Raw genomic sequence first — 18,908 nt, forward strand, 5'->3', positions numbered from 1 at the left:
ATGACCAGGAATCAAACCCACAACCTTCTGATGTACAGGACCACACTCCAACCAACTGAGCAATCCTGCCTGGGCCACAGACACCCATTTAGATGTCCCAACACTGTGGGGGACTCTCTCAACAGGTTTCTCTCTTAAAAGCAAAATATTAAACATTAAGATTTTAGAATTAAAGCAGTAAAAATCAGCCTGATTAGTTTTCTGCCTGCCTGGAATTCATGAATAAAGATTTTGTAAAAAAGCTGTTCCTATAAACACAGCTAGCTTAATTTATTGCCAATAATCTCTTCTATGCTCAAATGTTTCCATCAATTATTTTGAGGAATAGTTTTACACATCTGGGATGGTTCTGGTCATTTTAATGAGGTCTTTTGGAAGCTGTTTCAAGGTGAATCAATATTGTACATAAAAGAAAATATCAGTTTCTTGTAAAGTGCAGACACCTCTCCCTATCTGAACCAGCACACAATATTACTTTGTATTCTTGATTGAAACTAAACTCAAAGGTAAGGCTTTAAGCACTTTAACCATAGTGTAAATTTATGGTCTTTGAATATAAGTCTAACAAATTGGCATTTAGACTACCAAGAAATCAATAGCAAATTCCTCATAACAACTTTGAAACAAATAATGGCTCCGATAAATGAAAAGGACCATAAAATAGTTTTTTTCCTTCAGAGTTTATTTTGAATTTTCATTTTTGGATAACCAAGCAGCTCTTTAAGGAGAATGCACAGAAGAGTCATTCTGGCACTTTTGGATAGTACATAAGTTTTTTTTTTTTTTTTTTAATAGTCACATTCAGTCCACTTGCTCAGTCCATACTCCATGTTGGGAGAGCAAGATCAGCCCATAGGATTCCAGCGTTAATACGTAACTGTATATACAAACAGCCAATAAAACCATAATGGTGGCCAGTGGCCAAAGGGATGGGGGGGATCCTCTAAGGTGTCCTCTAGTCTATCTTAGCTAAACAGAATCCACGTCACACAGGAGAACAAGAGTACACTGCGCTGAAGTCAGAATTCTGCGCACAAACGGGCACTTGGCAGCATGCAGTTCAAAGAAAAGGGGTATCATTTAATAACTTTATAAAATCCAGGCAGTTCCATTACAGGAGTTAAGAAAAACAAAGAGGATAAGTGAGGGACTGTCTGTTGTCACTGTAAAAAAGGCACTTGGAGTTAATGGGACCAGAATTGAAGGATTTTCAGCTGATAAAAAATTTCAGTACAATTTCATTAAAAGGCTTGGATGTTAAGAGATGACACTCAGGAGTTCCTGAAAGGAGACATAGAAATAAACAACTGAGAACCAGAACAGATGAAAACAAAGGACTAGAATCTTGATGACCAAACTGGATTTATGAAAATAGTGAACCGGATATGAAACCCAAGCAAAGCAAAATCCTAAACAAAGTAAGAGCATGAAGCAGCGATGCATAGCTTTCCGTTGAGGTAATGAGTACCTCGAGACACTAAGTGCCAAGCTAATTTCTCAATCATAACTTCATAGGAGCATTATCGTGATAAAATTGACTCAAGCAATGCAAAAAGAGTTTCATCTGTTCCCACAATCTGAAGAACTGAGGTTATCATTAGAACCCAGCAACATCACTTGGGGTTTCTCAGTGTCCTCGAGTGGACACGTCAAGCACGTGGAAGGACATTCAGACACTATATTTGGCCACCTCCCTGGTGGTGGGGCATCCCTTACCTAACCCGTTCCTTTCTTCTGAGTCATCACTGTAATTGCTTTCTAACGTTCGCACGAACGGTAATGGACACGTCCACTGGCCACGGTTGCCCTTGTTCCGCTTCTTCCACAAACACATAAGCACGTCCCGAAGTAAGACTTTTTGGCAATTTTGTTAGATGGGGTGACTCTGCGGTCGCTCATTTAATGTTAAATGCCATCAGGGGCCTCTCTTCCCGCTTCTGCCAGGGGCTCTTCTTGTCCTCTCCTTGATCGTCGTCGTCGTCGTCTTCGTCATCCTCGTGAGCAGATCGTCTCTGATCGGGGCTGGCTAAGGGCTCTGGAGGGACGTCTGCAGTTCGTTTGGTCGTCTCCTCCTGCAGGCTGGGCAGCTGGCCGCCGCTTCTCCGGCTAGAGCTGTCCAACAGGCATCGCAGGGCACTGTCGTCGGGGGTGCAGACGGTGGTGCCACACTCACTGCCACTTTGGTCCATGTCTTCCAGGTATACAAGCTGCGTGTAGGCGGTGCTGTCCCCTGCCCTCGGCTCCTTCTGTGGATGCTCCTGGACGGGTGGGTGGTTCTGCGGGAGAGACAAAGGATCTCCTCTTCCCTTCCGGGCAGATTTTGGTTCATTCATATCCACACCCGAGTCCAAACTGGCGTCGTTACTTCCGTTCCTTCCAGCTCTTTGGAGATCTATGTAAGAATGTCTAACATGCGCATTGGACCTGCCATCCAGAGAGACAAACCAGGCCCGGGGGTGCGGGAGCGGCTTCCCACCACCAAGTTCCATCAGAGCCTTTTCGGTTAGGAGCTGGACCTCGCTGTTCATCTGGGCTAAGGCCGCATCGTTCAGGGATGCTGGGATGGACAGAGACTCCGACATGGACGTGTTCTGTGGGCTCCACTCCCGGCTGCCTGCATCTTGCAAGTGCTGCTGAGAGATTGCCTGGCACGATAAGGGCTGGGCTTGGATCTGGGAGGAGGGGTGAGGGAAGATCCCCGTGTGGGGGCTGGAGAGCTCAGCCTGTAGTCTTTCTATTTCAAGCTGCTGGTCTGCTGGGACGACCAGGGGTTGACCTACGTATGAGTGGTCCCCGGGGAGTTTCATATAGTGAGCGGGGATGACCAAGGCAGGCAACACTTTTCTGTAAACGCTGTCATTGACCTGGTCAACGGAACTGCAGCAGACCAGCTGGCCTGGCCGCGGAAAAGACGTAGGTCTTTCCAGGTGATCTACAGATCGCGACATCATACATTCAGTAGGTCTGCGGTCAAGCAGCTGTTCTTTCTCAGGAGAGGAAGTCGTGGGGTACATGTGTTCCTGGATGGTAAGCTTACTTGCTGTGGAAATATGGTTAATGGAGGCCTGACTGTCTCTGTCTTGCTTCTCAAACAAAGGCTGTGACAGCATGGCATTGTAACTCCTCCTGTAGTCACTGTTACCAGGGGACTCATAGCCTTCCCTTTCCATAGATTTCCTAGACTTTAAGGGGAAAATCTCCACGGACTTATGGTAGTCTTTGCCCAACGTCCCGCTTGGTGTTAGGTTATCAAAGGAGATTTGGCTTTTATCTTCTTCCTTATGAGACAGCAGTTCCTCCCGAGAGCTGAATTCTTGGGAGGTGCTGTAGGAAAGCTTTAGCATGGGGGTGTGCATGTCCACTTCTCCATTGGAAGACATCATTTCTAAATGGACCCCGCTCATCAGCTCCTTCGTGCCCGGGGCGTCCGGGTGGCTGTGGCTGGTGACAGCGAGTGGGCCTGGGAACTCCGACTCCCGACGGGAGAAGAGCAAGTTGATGTGAGACATGGAGGTGGACTGATCCCTTTTGGAACTCTCCAGGGCCGCAGGGAGCTGCAGTTTTCTATGGTGTTGACGAGGTTTCAAGCACTTCCGCCTGCGATCAAAGAGACAACAATCCAAACCCAAAGATTAAAGATTCTCCTCATGGTCAAGTTTCAAGTTAAATCCTAACTCGCAACTGCCAAAGAAAGAAACAAGACAAAACAACTAATTGGCAGCGGCAGCCAGAAGCCTGCTCACCCCACACCCTCAGCCTTATTTTGATTCAGAGCAGCACAATCCACAGATTTCACCCTCAGGCTTTATAAGTACATCCGAGTTATTCACTCAAAAGCAGTACCCGAAGAATCGACAATCAACATTCTTGCAAACAGAACAGACGAGGCATCACAATAAAAATAGTTCTGCTTTGTCCTTGAGAATATCACATCTTAATCAACGTTTAGGGATATTCTGAACGAATCATAGGACAACTGTCAAACATTTTTTTTATAACACCCCTACTAGGCAGGTTATATACAGTGTGCCTCATATGTCTTTTGCTCGTTTGCAAGTTACATGACAAATGTTCAATTTGTAGATATTTTTTCATGAGGAAAAAAGGGACCTAGATCAGAGAGAAAAAAAAAAAAAAGACCTCCATATCAATGCTTGCACAAAACATTCTAAATGAAAAAAAGATATTGCCAAAATGGTAAAACATTACCTGCAGTAATATAAAAGGAGACACAGCAAAACCAAAAGTATGAAAGCCATTCCTCCTAAAATGGCCAAAAGAAATACCGTGTGATACGTGGTAATGTCCTGTGTGACCACGGGACCTAGAAGGTCAGAAAAGGGCATTTTAGATTTGCGAAAACCTTTAAATATAAAGAGGGATAATGAATAAAAACGTCATGTTTTTATTACTCTCACGGGCCTGAAGCAGGGCAGATGCGGACACCCTTCAGATGATGTAATAACGTCACTCAGTGAGGCGGGACGACCAGCGCGGGCACTGAAGCAGCTGTGGCCAGCAGCGCCCTGCGTGTGCAAACACTGCATGCAGCGTGCCAGGGCCCCTCCTCAGCCAGGAGAGCCACGTTCGTTCAGCATTGTAAACACGTGAATTTAATAAAAGCAAATGGACGCATGATAATAGAATGAGTGGGACTCTTATGCTCAGAGAAAGGTGGCCTGAATATTAGGAGCTTTTATACTACAGGAGAAAAAAAATCACAGAATTTTACTCTCACTTTCACTGGGCGGTCATTAGGACTGTGTGAAGAGCCCTTTGCCTAAACAAATCAACTGAAACCTACGAAAGAAGTGGACTATGACTTAAAAACCATCCACAGCTTATTACAAGCCTTCCTCTGCAAAAACCAAAGGCCTTCCGTGTTTAAAAAATTTTCCTCTGCAGTAACTTTTCAAAAATGATTAATCTTATGTGGCCACAGACCTCTCCAGAATTTATAGACCAGGTTATCAGAGATAAACTGACTTTTTCATTTACCTTGTACAGAATTTCAAAAGGTACTTTAACTTAGACTCTCTATGTTCAATGGCTGTCAGAATGTATGTTAATGTCACTGACAGCAGGTCCACAGTGTCAACAAAAACCTCCCCAAATTACGCTCCTTGGGCCCTTCCTCGTGTCCAGGTGCCCTGGCAGGGCCCTGAAGGCGGGAAGGCAGGAGTGCAGTGTTTCGTTGTTTCAGAGCAGTAAGGTTCTGATCACTAAATACCAAAACCACCCATTTACTCACTGATTTTTGATATTCTAAGGGATAGATTTCTTCAAAAATCTTCTGAAGGAGGCAAACCTCTTAAAAACTTGATAAACCCAAAAAGGTTTACTAGTTTTTGTGAATAGTGACATTACTTAAATTCCTAGGATAACACCATTTTCTCTCAAATATAATCCACTCCAATGCGGGGGGAGTTAATATTTACAAAAGTTGGAAGAATATCCGACAACTACATCCTGCCTTAACGTCCAGAGAAACAACTGTGTTACACAAAGACACCTCCGGAGGCATAGGGTGCATGTAAAATTCATGTCCAAGTAACTGAACCTCAATCCTTGTAAGTACTTAAAATGTTACTATTTTAACCTCTTCCAATAGAAACCTTTATAAAACTCACAGGTATACTTTCTTTCCTTCTTAACCAGAGAATTAAAGAGGAAAGCTCGAATTATGTTCTTGTTGGTTTTAGGCTCATGAACACACAACATCACTGTAATTTGTTTTAATAACAGCAATGGCTGTGAGATTAACAACATATGTGTTTCTACATTAAATGCCATCAGGGGCTGTGCTATGTATGCTTTTTATAATTGTTTTTCCTCTTCCTTCATTGCTAAGAAGCTCCAGTGGACCTACATCCAGCAGTTCTTTCTCCCCTCTTTGCAAAGGTATCTATTAATCTGTTACATGATGGAAAAACTGATAGCCAACGGTGTTTGAAATAGGTCTAAAATGAAAGTTAACTTTAATGCATTGGCTTTCTGGCCTCTACTTTGGTACTTATGGAATCTCTTTTCTTCCTTATTCTTCATCATCTCCTAGATAGTTCAGACTTGGAGACTGGTTCATGCCTATATTGCTACAAGAACAATATCATAAAGGGAAACACATAGTGCGTAAACACAGGTGTGACACATACATTCTCTCAGTATGGGAATATAAAGTAAATGGTGACAGATCTTTCAACACCCTTCCAGGAATGGCCTCCAACACATTAGTTACTTCAGGAGTCTCAGCGTTCATTCCAGTGATAATTCCATTGCCAGAATATTTTGGACTCCCATTTTGGAACTGCCTTCATGATTAATTTACAAGAGGCTCTTTCCAATCACAGCACACTTCGACCTAGGCTCAATCACCTGCTTTATTTCACCACACTGGGATGTGCAAGACTTTCAGATGCACCTATGCAACATTGAAGGGACCCTCTGAGCATAAAGATCTACCATCAGTGAAGAGTTTCACTAAGGAAGACAGTCCAAGAGATGCAAATTCAAAAGGTATTTTGAGCAATGGAAGCCATCGCTGGAAATAATTCTCTTAATGTGACTATTTTGAAAAAAAACCCTGGCCCTGGCTGGGTAGCTCTGTTGGTTAGAGCATCGTCCCAAAATGCCAAAGTTGTGGGTTTGGTTCCTGAGCAGGGTATATGAATGCACAACTAAGTGGAACAACAAATTGATGTTTCTCTTTTTCTAAAATCAATCAATAAAAAAAAAATTTAAAAAACCCAATTCTGGAATACTCACTGGGATAAATTGGGGCACAAAGATTAAAAAGATAAACTTTTAGTCACATTTTAAAAAATACAAGTTCATTCACATTTCCTAAATGGAGATGAATATTCTTTTAGGGTCAAAGCCACTGGCTGGTTCTAAAGCCTTTCAGAAATGCCAGATTGAGTCTTTTGCCCCAAGAACTCCATGGTGACTTTCTGTGAGTCCTTCTGTTGAATGCCTTTCCCTGCATGTTCTCTTACACCAGGCCACAGCTGTTTCAGGAATTAGGGAGGAGGTCCGAGCTGCCTCTGTGGGCTTTAGATTAAGAATTTCCTATGGCAGCTGTCTAAGAAAAACAGAGACATGAGACAAGATGATTTTCTATGCATTATTCTTATCATAGATGGGGGAGTTCCAGCCAGAACTCCCCAGCCCCACGAAATAACTTAGTTTCATCATTTGATTTTTCAGACTCTCAACTATTTTTGAGTAAGATTTGATGTCACTGCTGAAGTTGTTTTCAAAAGCATACTCAGTCTGACCCCTCAAAGATATCATTCCCCATGACTGCAGGTGCTGGCTTCACATTACCTGGGTTGGGAGGAGACATGGCTGCCACCCAGTACCCCAGCTGAGGGGCAATGTACGTCCACGTCAGCTGGCTGCCCTCCTGGTGCACGAGGCCTAGGCCACTCTTCAGCCACGATCCTGTGGGGTGCAGAGAAAAACTTCAGCTCTAGGCATGCTGAACTCCTAGTTAAGGCTTAGATATATTGTACAAGTCACCTTAAATGTCATGTTGATAACCAATTAGGTAGCCAGAACAGGCTGCATACAGCTTTCTGTAGAGATTCTTTTCAACTTGCTTCGCTTTACTGTTTCTTTGCCTTCCTTATTAAATTCCCTTCAACCACTTTATCAAACATCCCTACTCCCAAACACAGATAATTTTAGCAGAGGCCTTTAGAGTTTAGAAGGAGAATAAAGGTAGCATGATGGGTTGGTGGTAGCAGAAAGAGGGGCGAATCCAGCACTATTTATATTCTTTAACTTCACACAAGTAAGTGGATTTCCTATCTGGAATCACAGACTGGCTACATCAGAATTACCTAAGAAAGTTTAAAAATATGTATATTCATTTCTTGGTCCATCTTTGCAAATACTGACCCAGAAAGCCTGATGTAGGTGAGTATTTTTGAAGACTTCCAGTTGGTCCTGATGCTGGAAAAACACCGAGTAAGTCCAAGTCTGCATTCTGTCTTTTGCTTATTACTTAGGCTAGTATTTACCATTGATGAGCACCTACTATGTCCTGGCTAGTCATAGGGGATATGTTTTATAAACACTCATTCCTCGCTTGGTATCCACAGTATATTGGTTCCAGGACCACCACAGATACCAAAATCCAGGGGTGCTCAAATCCCTTATAGAAGAACAATGCATGCAGTTGGCCCTTCACATCTGCAGACTCCCAACCATGGATCAAAAATATGTGCAGTGGGAACTTCAGTTCTTGAACTTAATTTGTCCCAGAAAACTGTTCGATAAGTGGTTTGTTAAAAAACCGAATCTCCTTTGTCACCTGAGATGTGTGACTGATCATACAGGTATCAGCATGAAAGGGCTGTCAGATCAAGAACTGAGAACCGAAGTTTTGACAACCGAGACGTATTTTCCATCAATGACTTGGTCCAGAACGAATTGTCAAGGACCAAGATATTTCAGAACCATGTTTTGACTTGTACTGTTTTCAGTCCATGGTTGGTTGGATCCGCAGATGCAAAACTCATAGATACAAAGAGGTGACAGTATGTTATCTATAATTCTCACAACAACCCTACGAAGTTGGACTTTTTCCCTTTTTGAATGAGGACACTGGAGATTGGTGAGCTTCGAAACTCTTTCGAGGCCTTCCAGGGATGAGAGTGGAAAAGGGCACTTAGGTAGGTCTGTCTATCCAAGGCCAGCACTTGCTCTTCTGCTGTCCTGTGCTGCACCTCCTAGGAACCTTCCCAGAGTGATGACTTTTTCACTTTGTAAGGTTTCTAGGAGCAGACTCATTGCCCAAGGTCATCGGGCCATCGCCGGTCTCACCTGCAGAGAAGCCTACTTTCAGACCCACTGTGGAGTTTGGCAGCAGAGTCAAGCGAGTGTGTTGGCCAGGCCCACCAAGGACATGTGAACACTCACCCGACCAACCAGGAAAGACACTGGCCACCTACGCAGGACGCTCGCTCTGCCTTGGTGCCCACGGTGCTCCTGCCGAACTCAGCTCCCTCCTGTAATCATCCACTACCTTAAATGGTCACAGGTGAAGAACCTTGTCCACCTTGTCACAGGTGAAGAAACTTGAACCGAGTCAAATGCATCGACTGTGTGCCAAATATTCTACACTCTGGGCTCCAAATCCGTGCCTTGCCCATGTACACAGATCACTGAGGTGGCAATCATGGATTTTTTTTCTTCCTCTTGAAGAAAGAAACAATAGTTGGGGCTGCTTCTAGGGCCTTATCAGTTGCCATAGCAACATTCAAATGCAGCAGGAGGAAAGGTGCGTGGTGATGTCTCGGAGCTCCATGCCTCTGAGCTCGTACACCTCTGCTGACTGCAGCTGAACAAAGAACTGGAGAAGCCAGGGTCAGCAAGCGCCTTGCACCATCTGACTGTCCTGGGGAACAGGCTGAACCATGGCTCCAGACGGCTTCAACTCAAGTTAGATGACAATACACGCTGGAAGGTTTCTAAAATGAGTATGAGAACAAGGATGCGTAATTCCAATTCCTTCACCAAACGTCAAGCCAGAAATGATTAAGCCACTCAGAACATCACTTACTTCTCCAAGGCTAAGGAGGGAATAGACGCAGAGGGCATATGACACAGGAAGTGAAAGAGTTCCTATGTTTGATATGAACATTTCCTTGAAGGTAGAGAATGAATCTCTTGTGACTGCTTCCAGTTCCCCCTGCCCTCTGGGACCCCATACTGCATAGCTCATGACTTACACACCACACCCCACTCCCACACAAGCTCTCCCACAATAGCAACCCTGCCAGGACCTCCGTATCAGCCAGGAAGTGGCTGCACATTCTTTGGTTTAGTTTTCCCCAGATTAGAGTCTTGAGTCATTGCTGTTCGAATGGAGCGGATGCTGGGTCAGGCTAAAGGGAACCCACAGGGAAAGAGCTGGAAGCTCCAGAGTCTTAACTCCTATTCACTCAAGGGCAAACCACCTAACTGGATTGCTAAGCTGCCTCTGCCTTCTACAACACAACACAGCATTTGGAAACACTGTAAAAACACCTCCTAGATATACCAGGGACAAGCTTCGTGGGTGGACACACACATTCCACCCAGCCAACGAGTTCCCATATCCAGCCTGGAAGGTCCTCTGTCCGGCGGCAGCAGCGGTGGTGATGCTGGTGGGAGCCAGAAAGGCTGGTGACTAAAGGACACACGGCTGCCTGGGAGCCCAGGGAGGGCAGAGTGCCACCTGGGGTGGGCAGAGGAGGCTTCCAGTTGAGTTGGGCTTTAATGAACTGGCGGGACTGTCAGCTGTGGGGATGGGTGAGTGGAGCGGGGGAAAGAGGAGGGACTTGCAAGTAAAAGGGCTTGCAAGATGAAATGGGTGGGGTGGAGGTGCAGGGGGAGGGGGAGGGAGGGAGCTGCTGGCGGGTGCTGGAAAGGAGTTTGGTGCCTGCTTGCAGGCAGCTGGGTGGCAGCTGGGTGGGGCTTCAGACGCCATCAGCAATGGGAGGCCACTGGGACCTGGAGGTGGAGGCACAGTTGGTCGAGCTTTTCTCACCACCTACCCCTCTGCCACCCCGCCAGCCCCCTTAGTATTTCCTGGATCGTCCTTATCATGCACTCTTGGACCCAAGCTTGGTGTGTGACTTGGCCGACAACTGTTGCTTCAACCTCACAGTTTCTCTTTTCCAAAAATCTATCCATCTTTTAAGATTCAAGTCACGCCATGCATTTCCCCAAGTTCCTCCAGCACTCAAGCATCTTCCACAACTGGGCACTCCTGGGGCACGTGTTTCTGCATCACTGATTTTCCAGAAACATCTGTCACCCGTTGTCCTGTCTTACCTCCTCTATTAGACCAGAGGCTCCACACGAGTGGGCCGGGTCTGAGATTCCTCTGTCTTCTTCTCAGCACACAGAAATCTCTTTCGTGTAAAAGCTCAGCAGTACTTAACAATGACTGAAAGCCAGACATGCAACTTCAAAAATAACACCAGATGACCTTCTGTGGAAAGCTGGACGTGGCCAGCAGGCAAGGCCTCCTGACAAAAGTGAGGTTCAGATCGTGACTTTGCCCTTTTCAACTAAAGGGAACAGAGCCAGCTGAGAAAGAAGCATTGCTTTTGGCCTAAGTTTTCGGTGAAATGTACCCATATTCAGAAAATAGGGGGTGACACTGTCTTGGGATTCCACAATCATGTGAGTGTTCTGTTTTGTAGGAGAAAATAAGCTGCAGGGAACAGGAGAGTGAAAAAATTGCATACTAGAAACCTACGCCTCTCGTGACTGAATCCTGACACTGCAGGAAGAGGACTCTTCCGCAACTGAGAAGCTGGCACACAGTACAGGTGCTTGTACTCACGGCTGGGGAACTTGTGCCTGGACCATCCCCCTGACGATAATGGCAGCAGAGCACAGACCTCTGTATAATCCCCTTGGTTTGATGAGGTTGTGTGACTGCTGGACCCGATTTGGCCAGGGTGCTCAGCAGGTGACTCTCTCTCACCTCTGTGGGGCCCCAGGCATGGATCAGACAGAAGAGGGACCAGGGTGTGCCTCGTGTGTGTATGTAGGGAAGCTCCAACTGCAAGGCCTCTGCTTGCTCTCCTTGTCTGCCTGCAGGCCTGCTGGATGGGGCAGCCACGGCATGCTCCCAGATCAGAACAACTGCCCAAAGGCCTGTCCTGACTAAGCTTGTCTCCTCTGTGGTCCAGACACAGAGCAGCCCCTGACATCATCACAGCAGCCCAGCAGCTGCTTCCTCTGTTCATTTCACTCCGGTGCTTCTCTTTCTCCTTGTTCCACACTAGTCCCTCCCAGCCTCTTCCCATCACTCCCTGAGGGCTTGCTCCTGACTCACTCAGGGTTCTCTTCAAAGCTGGGCAGATGCCGGGAACATCGCGAGTGTCCAGGCGGGTCACCTGATGCAGATGTGCATACAGGACCCTGTGCTCCCTTGTGCTCTGTCCCCTTGGCCCAGCCAGGAGGCCACCTTCTTCAAGCACAGCTGCTCCTGCACAGAGCACATGGTCCACTGGTAGGTGGGTCAGCGGCATGTCTATTTCTGGGACCCGACATGTTGTGAAGGTTATAGAGCAACCCTTCTGGCATCATCATCACTCAGAAATTCTGCATTACTGAAATTTCTAGAATGCTGGTTTCCAAATAGTGTTTAAAAGCATTTGAAATCTATAATGCTCTTTCTTTATAATGTAACCATAAGCCTTAATTAATACATAAAACTAATACAAGATAAGCCTCTCCGCATGAAGGTGAAGACAACCCCCTCTCTCCATTGCAACTCCCAAGACATGTCCTAAATATGGCTTGTGAGTTATTTTTTTTTATTATAACTTGGGTCTTATTTGCCATAATTTGAAAAGGCAGTTTTGTATAATTCTAAAAAGCATCACTTACTCCTGCCTTATAAAATAGAATTTAATTTTGATTTTCCACAATAGCTCAGGGTCATGACTGTGATTGACTACAATGCTAGGCTCTAAAATATTGCCGTCCTTAGGTCCCCATCCCCTCCCACATTTGTTTCCCACCCCTTCCTGCCCTCCCTCTCTCCTTCCATCTTCCCTCTTCCCCCCGTTCCTCCCCCTTCCCTCTCCTCCGTCTCTGCTGTCATCAGCGTGTCTATAATCAGCTCTGCCCCCTCACCACCACCAAGCCCCAAGCCCCACCCAGGGAGGTCTGCTATTGGGAACTAGATAACCCGCCTCGTTAAAATTGTCTCTGGAAGAAAGTCAGCAGGCAGGGAGAAAGCCTGGGGAGCAAAACCCAGTGTGGAACAGTGGTATTCTGAATCCCAGGTTGCTATTTTTTTGTCTTCAGTAGTACACCAACAGGTCAGTTTTTGCATGAATTGTCATTCCCTAGAGTTAAACCCTATACAATGGAAAGATTTAGAGATATTTTCGAAAATAAATCCTTTGTTGAAAAATCATCCTCACCTTTTGAAAATTATTTAGATATGTATTCAGTTGGCAAGGTTTGCTGTGTATGAAGAGCGCCATGAGTTCTTAACTTGGAAGCTACACTGAACTCCAAGGATTATGACACATAGTAATTGACAGAAAAAGATACTCCTATGCTGGTCTGTAAGATCTGACAGGGGCTCTCAGCAATCACCAAGGGCGCTGCCGGCTTGCTTGTTCCCAAGCAGTAATGAAATCAGCTTTTATTTGCAAAATACAAAGAAAAGTGAGTTCAAAATGGCCATCAAAAGGGAGAAGAACTCTACAATATGAAAAACAGCCCAAAACACAAGGTTTAATTAGAATACGACCTACAGAGCTCAGACTGGCCTGGCTTTTCCTGCCTGGAGGCCCTGTTTTAGCTTAAAGCCAGGCTAGCTCAGCTCTGTATTTGGTGACAAGCCAAAAAACGTGACACTAGGAGCACAACTGACTTTGAAAAGGAAACTCCAAGTGAAAACCCACACTTGACTTGATTACAAGTTGAAGTTGACACCTTGCACAGGAGCAAGGTACAGGGACACAAGTGCCTGCTCTGACACTGAGGTTGGTGGCCATGTGGCACTTCTGGTCACTGGGAAGATAGGAGACCAGCAGGGAAGGGGTGAACTGGCCCCAGTGTAAGATAACCCTGCACGTGAGTTCCAGCTGTGCCACTTTCTAGTGGTGTGACCTGACGACTGGCCAGGGATGGCCAGCAGGGGACCTGGAGGTCCTTGGTGATGTCACGGAGGGAGGGGGGCAGTCCTGGAGCTTTGGTTTCACAGCACTTTTGCCCTGTACACAGTGAACATCCTCACGGTCTGAGCACTCACAGTGGGTGGTCTGCTTCCTAGAGGGAACATCTTCTGACTGACACACTTTTCCTGAAAGAGGCTGGAGTGAGTTCTACGAGATCCATAAGCTGGGACACATGAAGAAATTCCACAGCCACTCAGAAAAGCCATCCCAAAGCAGTTCTATGAATCAGAAGGTGGATATCCACACTGTGACATATAGCCACTTTTACTCTTGCATCTAAATTTCACTGTGAAATGGCTGGTAACAGTTACAGAGAGAGGTGAGACACATACAGGCATGACACAGGCAGGAGCTTGGACGGCAGGGGCCTACGGTTGTCCTGCCGCCCTGCGGACACCGACCCTTGGGCTGTGGTGACTATTGCTGAATAATCAGTATGGAGTGGGCCTTAGCTGGTTTGAGGAACAAAGTTCTTAAGAGGTATGTAACTCTCAGATCCATAGTTAGTGCTTATTAGTATCACTATTGCTAATTTTAGTCATAGGGCTTGTCGAAATCCCTGAATATGCTGAATTTCTCTAGAAACCACATGACGGACTTTTCCAGGCTTTCATCTGTGTTATCTTAAGCTATAACCTCCATTGTACGTTTCTACCAATGGTGCATATAGAAGTACCGAGGTCTATTTCATACATGCCTTAATAAAACTGGGACAAGATCGTTTACTAAAATCAGAATATAAGAATCCATCACATTCATCAGAGTAGCAGAAAGTTTCAATTTTTACTTTTATGATATTGTGGAGTAGCCTTCTTCCCATCCCCCCCATTAAAGTCTATGCCTTTGAGTATCTATGTTTCCTTCTTTAGAATTATTTTTTCATGAAATCTGTGAGGAGGAAACATTCCTTGTTAATTACATAACAAAGCATTAACCTGGTGGTCAATTATCTAATCACTCTTGTTGAAAGCAATCAAACTGAAGAGCAAAAGTTACAGATGGCTGGATTCTTAGAGCTTCAGGCAAGTACATGTCAGGACTGGTTTATACAAGATTAAAATTAAGGGCAACTCACTATAAACAACATCCTTCTGTTCAAATAATAAAAATCACGGATATGTTTAATTATTAGAAATTAAAACAAGAAATGAATCTGTATTCAGCTACAACATGTACTTTTTCAAAAGTGACCCTGGGTACTTTCAGGGTCGTTTTCTGAAAAGAAGATTCTTAAAAATAAATGTAATTTAAGCAACTGATTCCCACCCACACCACCCCCTCCCTCTGCCCTGCCCTGCTGCTTTAAGCTTTAGCTGGGTTATCACAAGATTTTACTGAAACAATTTTGGGGAGAGAGCAGTAATGGGAAACTATAAAGATTCTGGAGGAGTTATAGGAAGCTTATGCCTTAAATAGGTAGCCAGAAGTGGTAGAATACATAATGGCATTAATAAAATTTAATGAGAGAACTCTGAATTTACTATATATATATATATATATATATATATATATATATATATATATATATAAAAATTTTCCAGAAAGGAGTTCATCAGGCTACAGGCTAATTAGGCCCATATGGAGAGAAATTTTGTTCATTACCTAGTAAATCTAATATCCACTTTGCAATTACATCTCAGAAGGGATTGGGTGGGTTAGCAGACCAGGATTCCAGGAGGCACAGCCACTAATATCTGGCATTCGAAAACTTGTTCAAGATGAGGGACAGCGCAAGAGAGAAGTTTACAAACATCTAGACAGATGCAATAAGATGCTCTAGACCAGCGCTATTGTCACATGCGCTGATCTGGTTAAAATGCAGATTCTCATTCAGTGGGTTTGGAGTGAAGCAGGGGATTGTGCAGTTCTAACAGACTCCCCATCTGTGGACCACATTTTGAATAGCAAAGCTCTAATTTATTCACACTTCTGTGGCTGTGGCACTTCTTTCAGAAAACCCTGAGGCCATTTCCCACCATGCTGTTGCGGTGCAGCAACTGGGCAACCAGTGCTTGAGCAACTTCAGAAATATTTCTAACATATTTAAGAAATACTTTAGTCACTTGCCTGATGAAAGGCCAGGAGCTGGCAGGTAGGTCCTCAAATAATGTCGTTTTGTTATAACGTTGATGGTAAGATGCCTTGGGAACTTTAGTTCATGTCAATCAGCCGATAGTACACTTGGTTTTGTTACACATCCTTTCGCTTAAAGTTGCAGTTTCCAAGAACGTATTGAGGATGATGTTAAGTGAGGACTTACCGTACCTACAGCTGTGGTTGCACCCTTGTCTTAAGGGGCAGTGTGGCTTAGTGAACTGGCTGGTTTGTGTGTGGCCACATTGGTTCTAACCTTAAAATCTCTATGTTGACTGTTTTTTCTGCCCAGAACCTTCCACCCCCAAGACATTCCCAGGTCAGGCTCCTAGTTTCAGATCTCAGCTCAAACAGCACCTCCCCAAAGGGTCTGACCAGCCAATCATTCCCTCTGACGTTGCTATGCTTACACATCTTACTGTACTTGTGCCATCTGAAGTAAACTGGTTTGTTGTCTCCATTTAGAACAGAGGCTTCATAATTACAGGGACCTTCCCTGACTTGTTTCATCATTGCTTTATCCCAAGAGCCTAGAACAGAGTAACATAGGGGACAAAGATGTTCAATAACTATTTGCTGAAATGAATGAACTGTTTGATTTTTATAAAAAAAAGAGTGGCCAAAAATAGAAGTCCGTGGCAAATCTTTCAACTTTTAAATGTTGGCCTGTGAAAACACAACAAACAAACAAATGCCCCCAAATCAACTGTGTGGGCCAAACTGAACACATCTGGGAATGGGTTTTTGTCTTGCACTCCCAGATTTAGTCCATTATTGTATTAAGCCACTTTAAGTCTTGCCACAGAAGCAGGAACATACAAAAATCTGATATAATAGGAAAAGAAAGAGTTGAATTCTGAAGGAAATCTGGTTTGCATCTCCCCTTCTCTATGACCCTTGCATGTGCAAATGAGCACTTCACTGGACTCAGCTCCAGCTTCTTTCTGATTAAGAAAGAGCGTAGCCTCCTACCTCCCGGGTTGTGTTGCGAATAGTGATGAAAACTGTTGGTTTATAGTAACACCTGTTTTGCTTATGGATACGCTCGGCTGAGAATGAGGAGGAAAAAAATGCTTTTTTCAAATGATCTCATTCTCCTCACTCTCTTCAATTCAGACACAATTCAAACTGCACATTTGAAATGGCTGGGTCACTGTGTACAACTACATCCATGTGGCATATTACAGAGCAAGCAAGGATGCTTCTGTGGAGACCTATAAGGAAGCATGCTCTGCGCAGGCTAGGTTTGTACTATGTGTGTGTTCCGTGTATGTGTGCGCACGTGTGTGATTCACAGGAAGGGGTGATTCAAGGGACGAGGGAAAAAGAACCAGGATATTAAGGACTTAAACACGTCTGGCAATGTGTTGGGTGCTTTATGTGCTTTCTCTCTTCTGTCCTATACAATCTTGAAAGGTAGGTATTATAGATCTCATTTTTGAGGCTAGAAACATGAGGTGCAGAGAAGTCACTGATTTGTCCAAGGACAGGCCCACCCCTGACATTTGCAGAACTCAAGGCAAAAGTACACATGAAGGCCCATATACAATATATCTAAATATTTAACTGATAAAGCAAGCAGTCACATTGTTAAATAACTATGTCCTCTCCTCCCACCATAATTTTAAAATAGCCTAAAGGTCAGGGTCCAATGCAGAGTTCTTAGACTTCTCAGAGCACATATGAAAGGAGAGTTAGCTTGTGACCTGCCCCACTTCTCAACTCACCCCAGACATATGCACATGGATGTAGACTGCCCCCCGCTACATGTCCAAGCTCATTCCCCAGCCAGCAGCCACTCCTTCGCAATGTCCCTGGCCTGGGGGTGTGCACAGGGCACGTGCATGTGACTGGACAAGTTTGCCTGTGGGACATGGACCTGGGGAGAGGACCTGGAAGCTGTTTAGACCTGTTTGGGCAGGGAATTCTGAGGTCTTGGGGACCAGGAAGGTGTTCTAGAAAGAGAGGCTCAGCTTCCAGGTGGCCACCTCCCTGTGGCTCAGAGGACATCTTATCCCCTGGGGAAGGGGTACAGCTAAATGAGGACCAGAGTGAGACCCTCTGAAAAGGGGGTTTAGAGCAAGGGTCCCTCTTACTAAATTTTATTTGAAAAGACCTATCTAAAGGGGTTCTCCAGGAATGTACACTTTCCCAAGATTAAATCTTAAGTGTTGATGAAACTTTACCTAAAGGAGATACTAAGCCAGGACTACCATTCATACCAATGATTTTCAGACCTGATTAACTTATATAACTATGTTTAAAAGAAAAAAAAATCCCCATACATGCATGGACCTTATTTAAAAGAAGTCATAACGTGTTAAATGTCCTTATACAAAAAGAGCTTAGAGATCATATAAAAGTATAAACCAAAACAAATTTATAAAGGAAACCTGATGACATGTTACTGAGGCAACTTGGTGCCTGCAACTTAAACGCTGGCACAGATGGCTAGGGTGAGGTTCCGTCTGACCTCGGTGTACCTAGGATTCAATTTTCCTACCACTTTTCTCTAGGTAAACTTACCATGCATTTTCCCTCTTTTAACATACTTTGTTTTCCCTTTTTGTTACTATGGTGGGCTGTGTCTTTCATGTATGACATCTGTCACTGTTCAGTTCTCATTAGTCCTATTCTATCAAATAGTCTATTCATAAATGCAAATAAGGCAATACAAGTATCTGATGGTCTTAAATTCTGTACTGAGAAGGTGGGGGGCAAGGAGAATTGGAAGAAGCTGGTCAAAAGGAACAAACTTCCAGTTTCAAGTAATGCACAACATGATGACTCTAGTTAACACAGCTGCATGGTATATATGAACATTAACAGAGTAGGTCCTAAGAATTTTCATTACAAGAAAAAGAAACTTTTTCTTCTTTTTTGCATCTATATGAGATGATGGATGTTAACTAAAGTTATTGTGTTAATAATTTCACAATATATAGTAAGTCTAATCATTACGCTGTGTACCTTGAACTTATACAGTGCTGCATGTCAATTATATCTCAATACAATTGGAAAACAATTCTGGGTCCACATGATGCAGAATCTTTTTCACATTAACTTTTAAAAGATTATTATCAAAACCAAACCCCAGATTTAAAAATCTTGGTG

General features: G+C 44.4%; 1 protein-coding gene across 2 annotated transcripts in view; it reads right to left on the minus strand.

Moving 5' to 3' along the window:
• Nucleotides 1–719: 719 nt before the first annotated feature.
• FAM171A1 (family with sequence similarity 171 member A1) overlaps nt 720–18,908 on the minus strand; it is a 131,519-nt gene continuing 113,330 nt past the window's right edge. For both annotated transcript variants that reach the window (XM_054593408.1, XM_054593413.1), the window contains exons 6-8: nt 7,324–7,440; nt 4,210–4,324; nt 720–3,597 (exon numbers count right to left, since the gene is read on the minus strand). In XM_054593408.1, coding sequence (XP_054449383.1) covers nt 1,896–3,597; nt 4,210–4,324; nt 7,324–7,440 — 1,934 coding nt within the window. In that variant the 3' untranslated portion in view covers nt 720–1,895. The remainder of the gene's footprint in view (nt 3,598–4,209; nt 4,325–7,323; nt 7,441–18,908) is intronic.

Source organism: Pteronotus mesoamericanus, unplaced genomic scaffold, assembly GCF_021234165.1.
Source record: "Pteronotus mesoamericanus isolate MK-2021 breed Mesoamerican mustached bat unplaced genomic scaffold, CSHL_Meso_final contig_130, whole genome shotgun sequence".
Classification (NCBI taxonomy): Eukaryota; Metazoa; Chordata; class Mammalia; order Chiroptera; family Mormoopidae; genus Pteronotus; species Pteronotus mesoamericanus.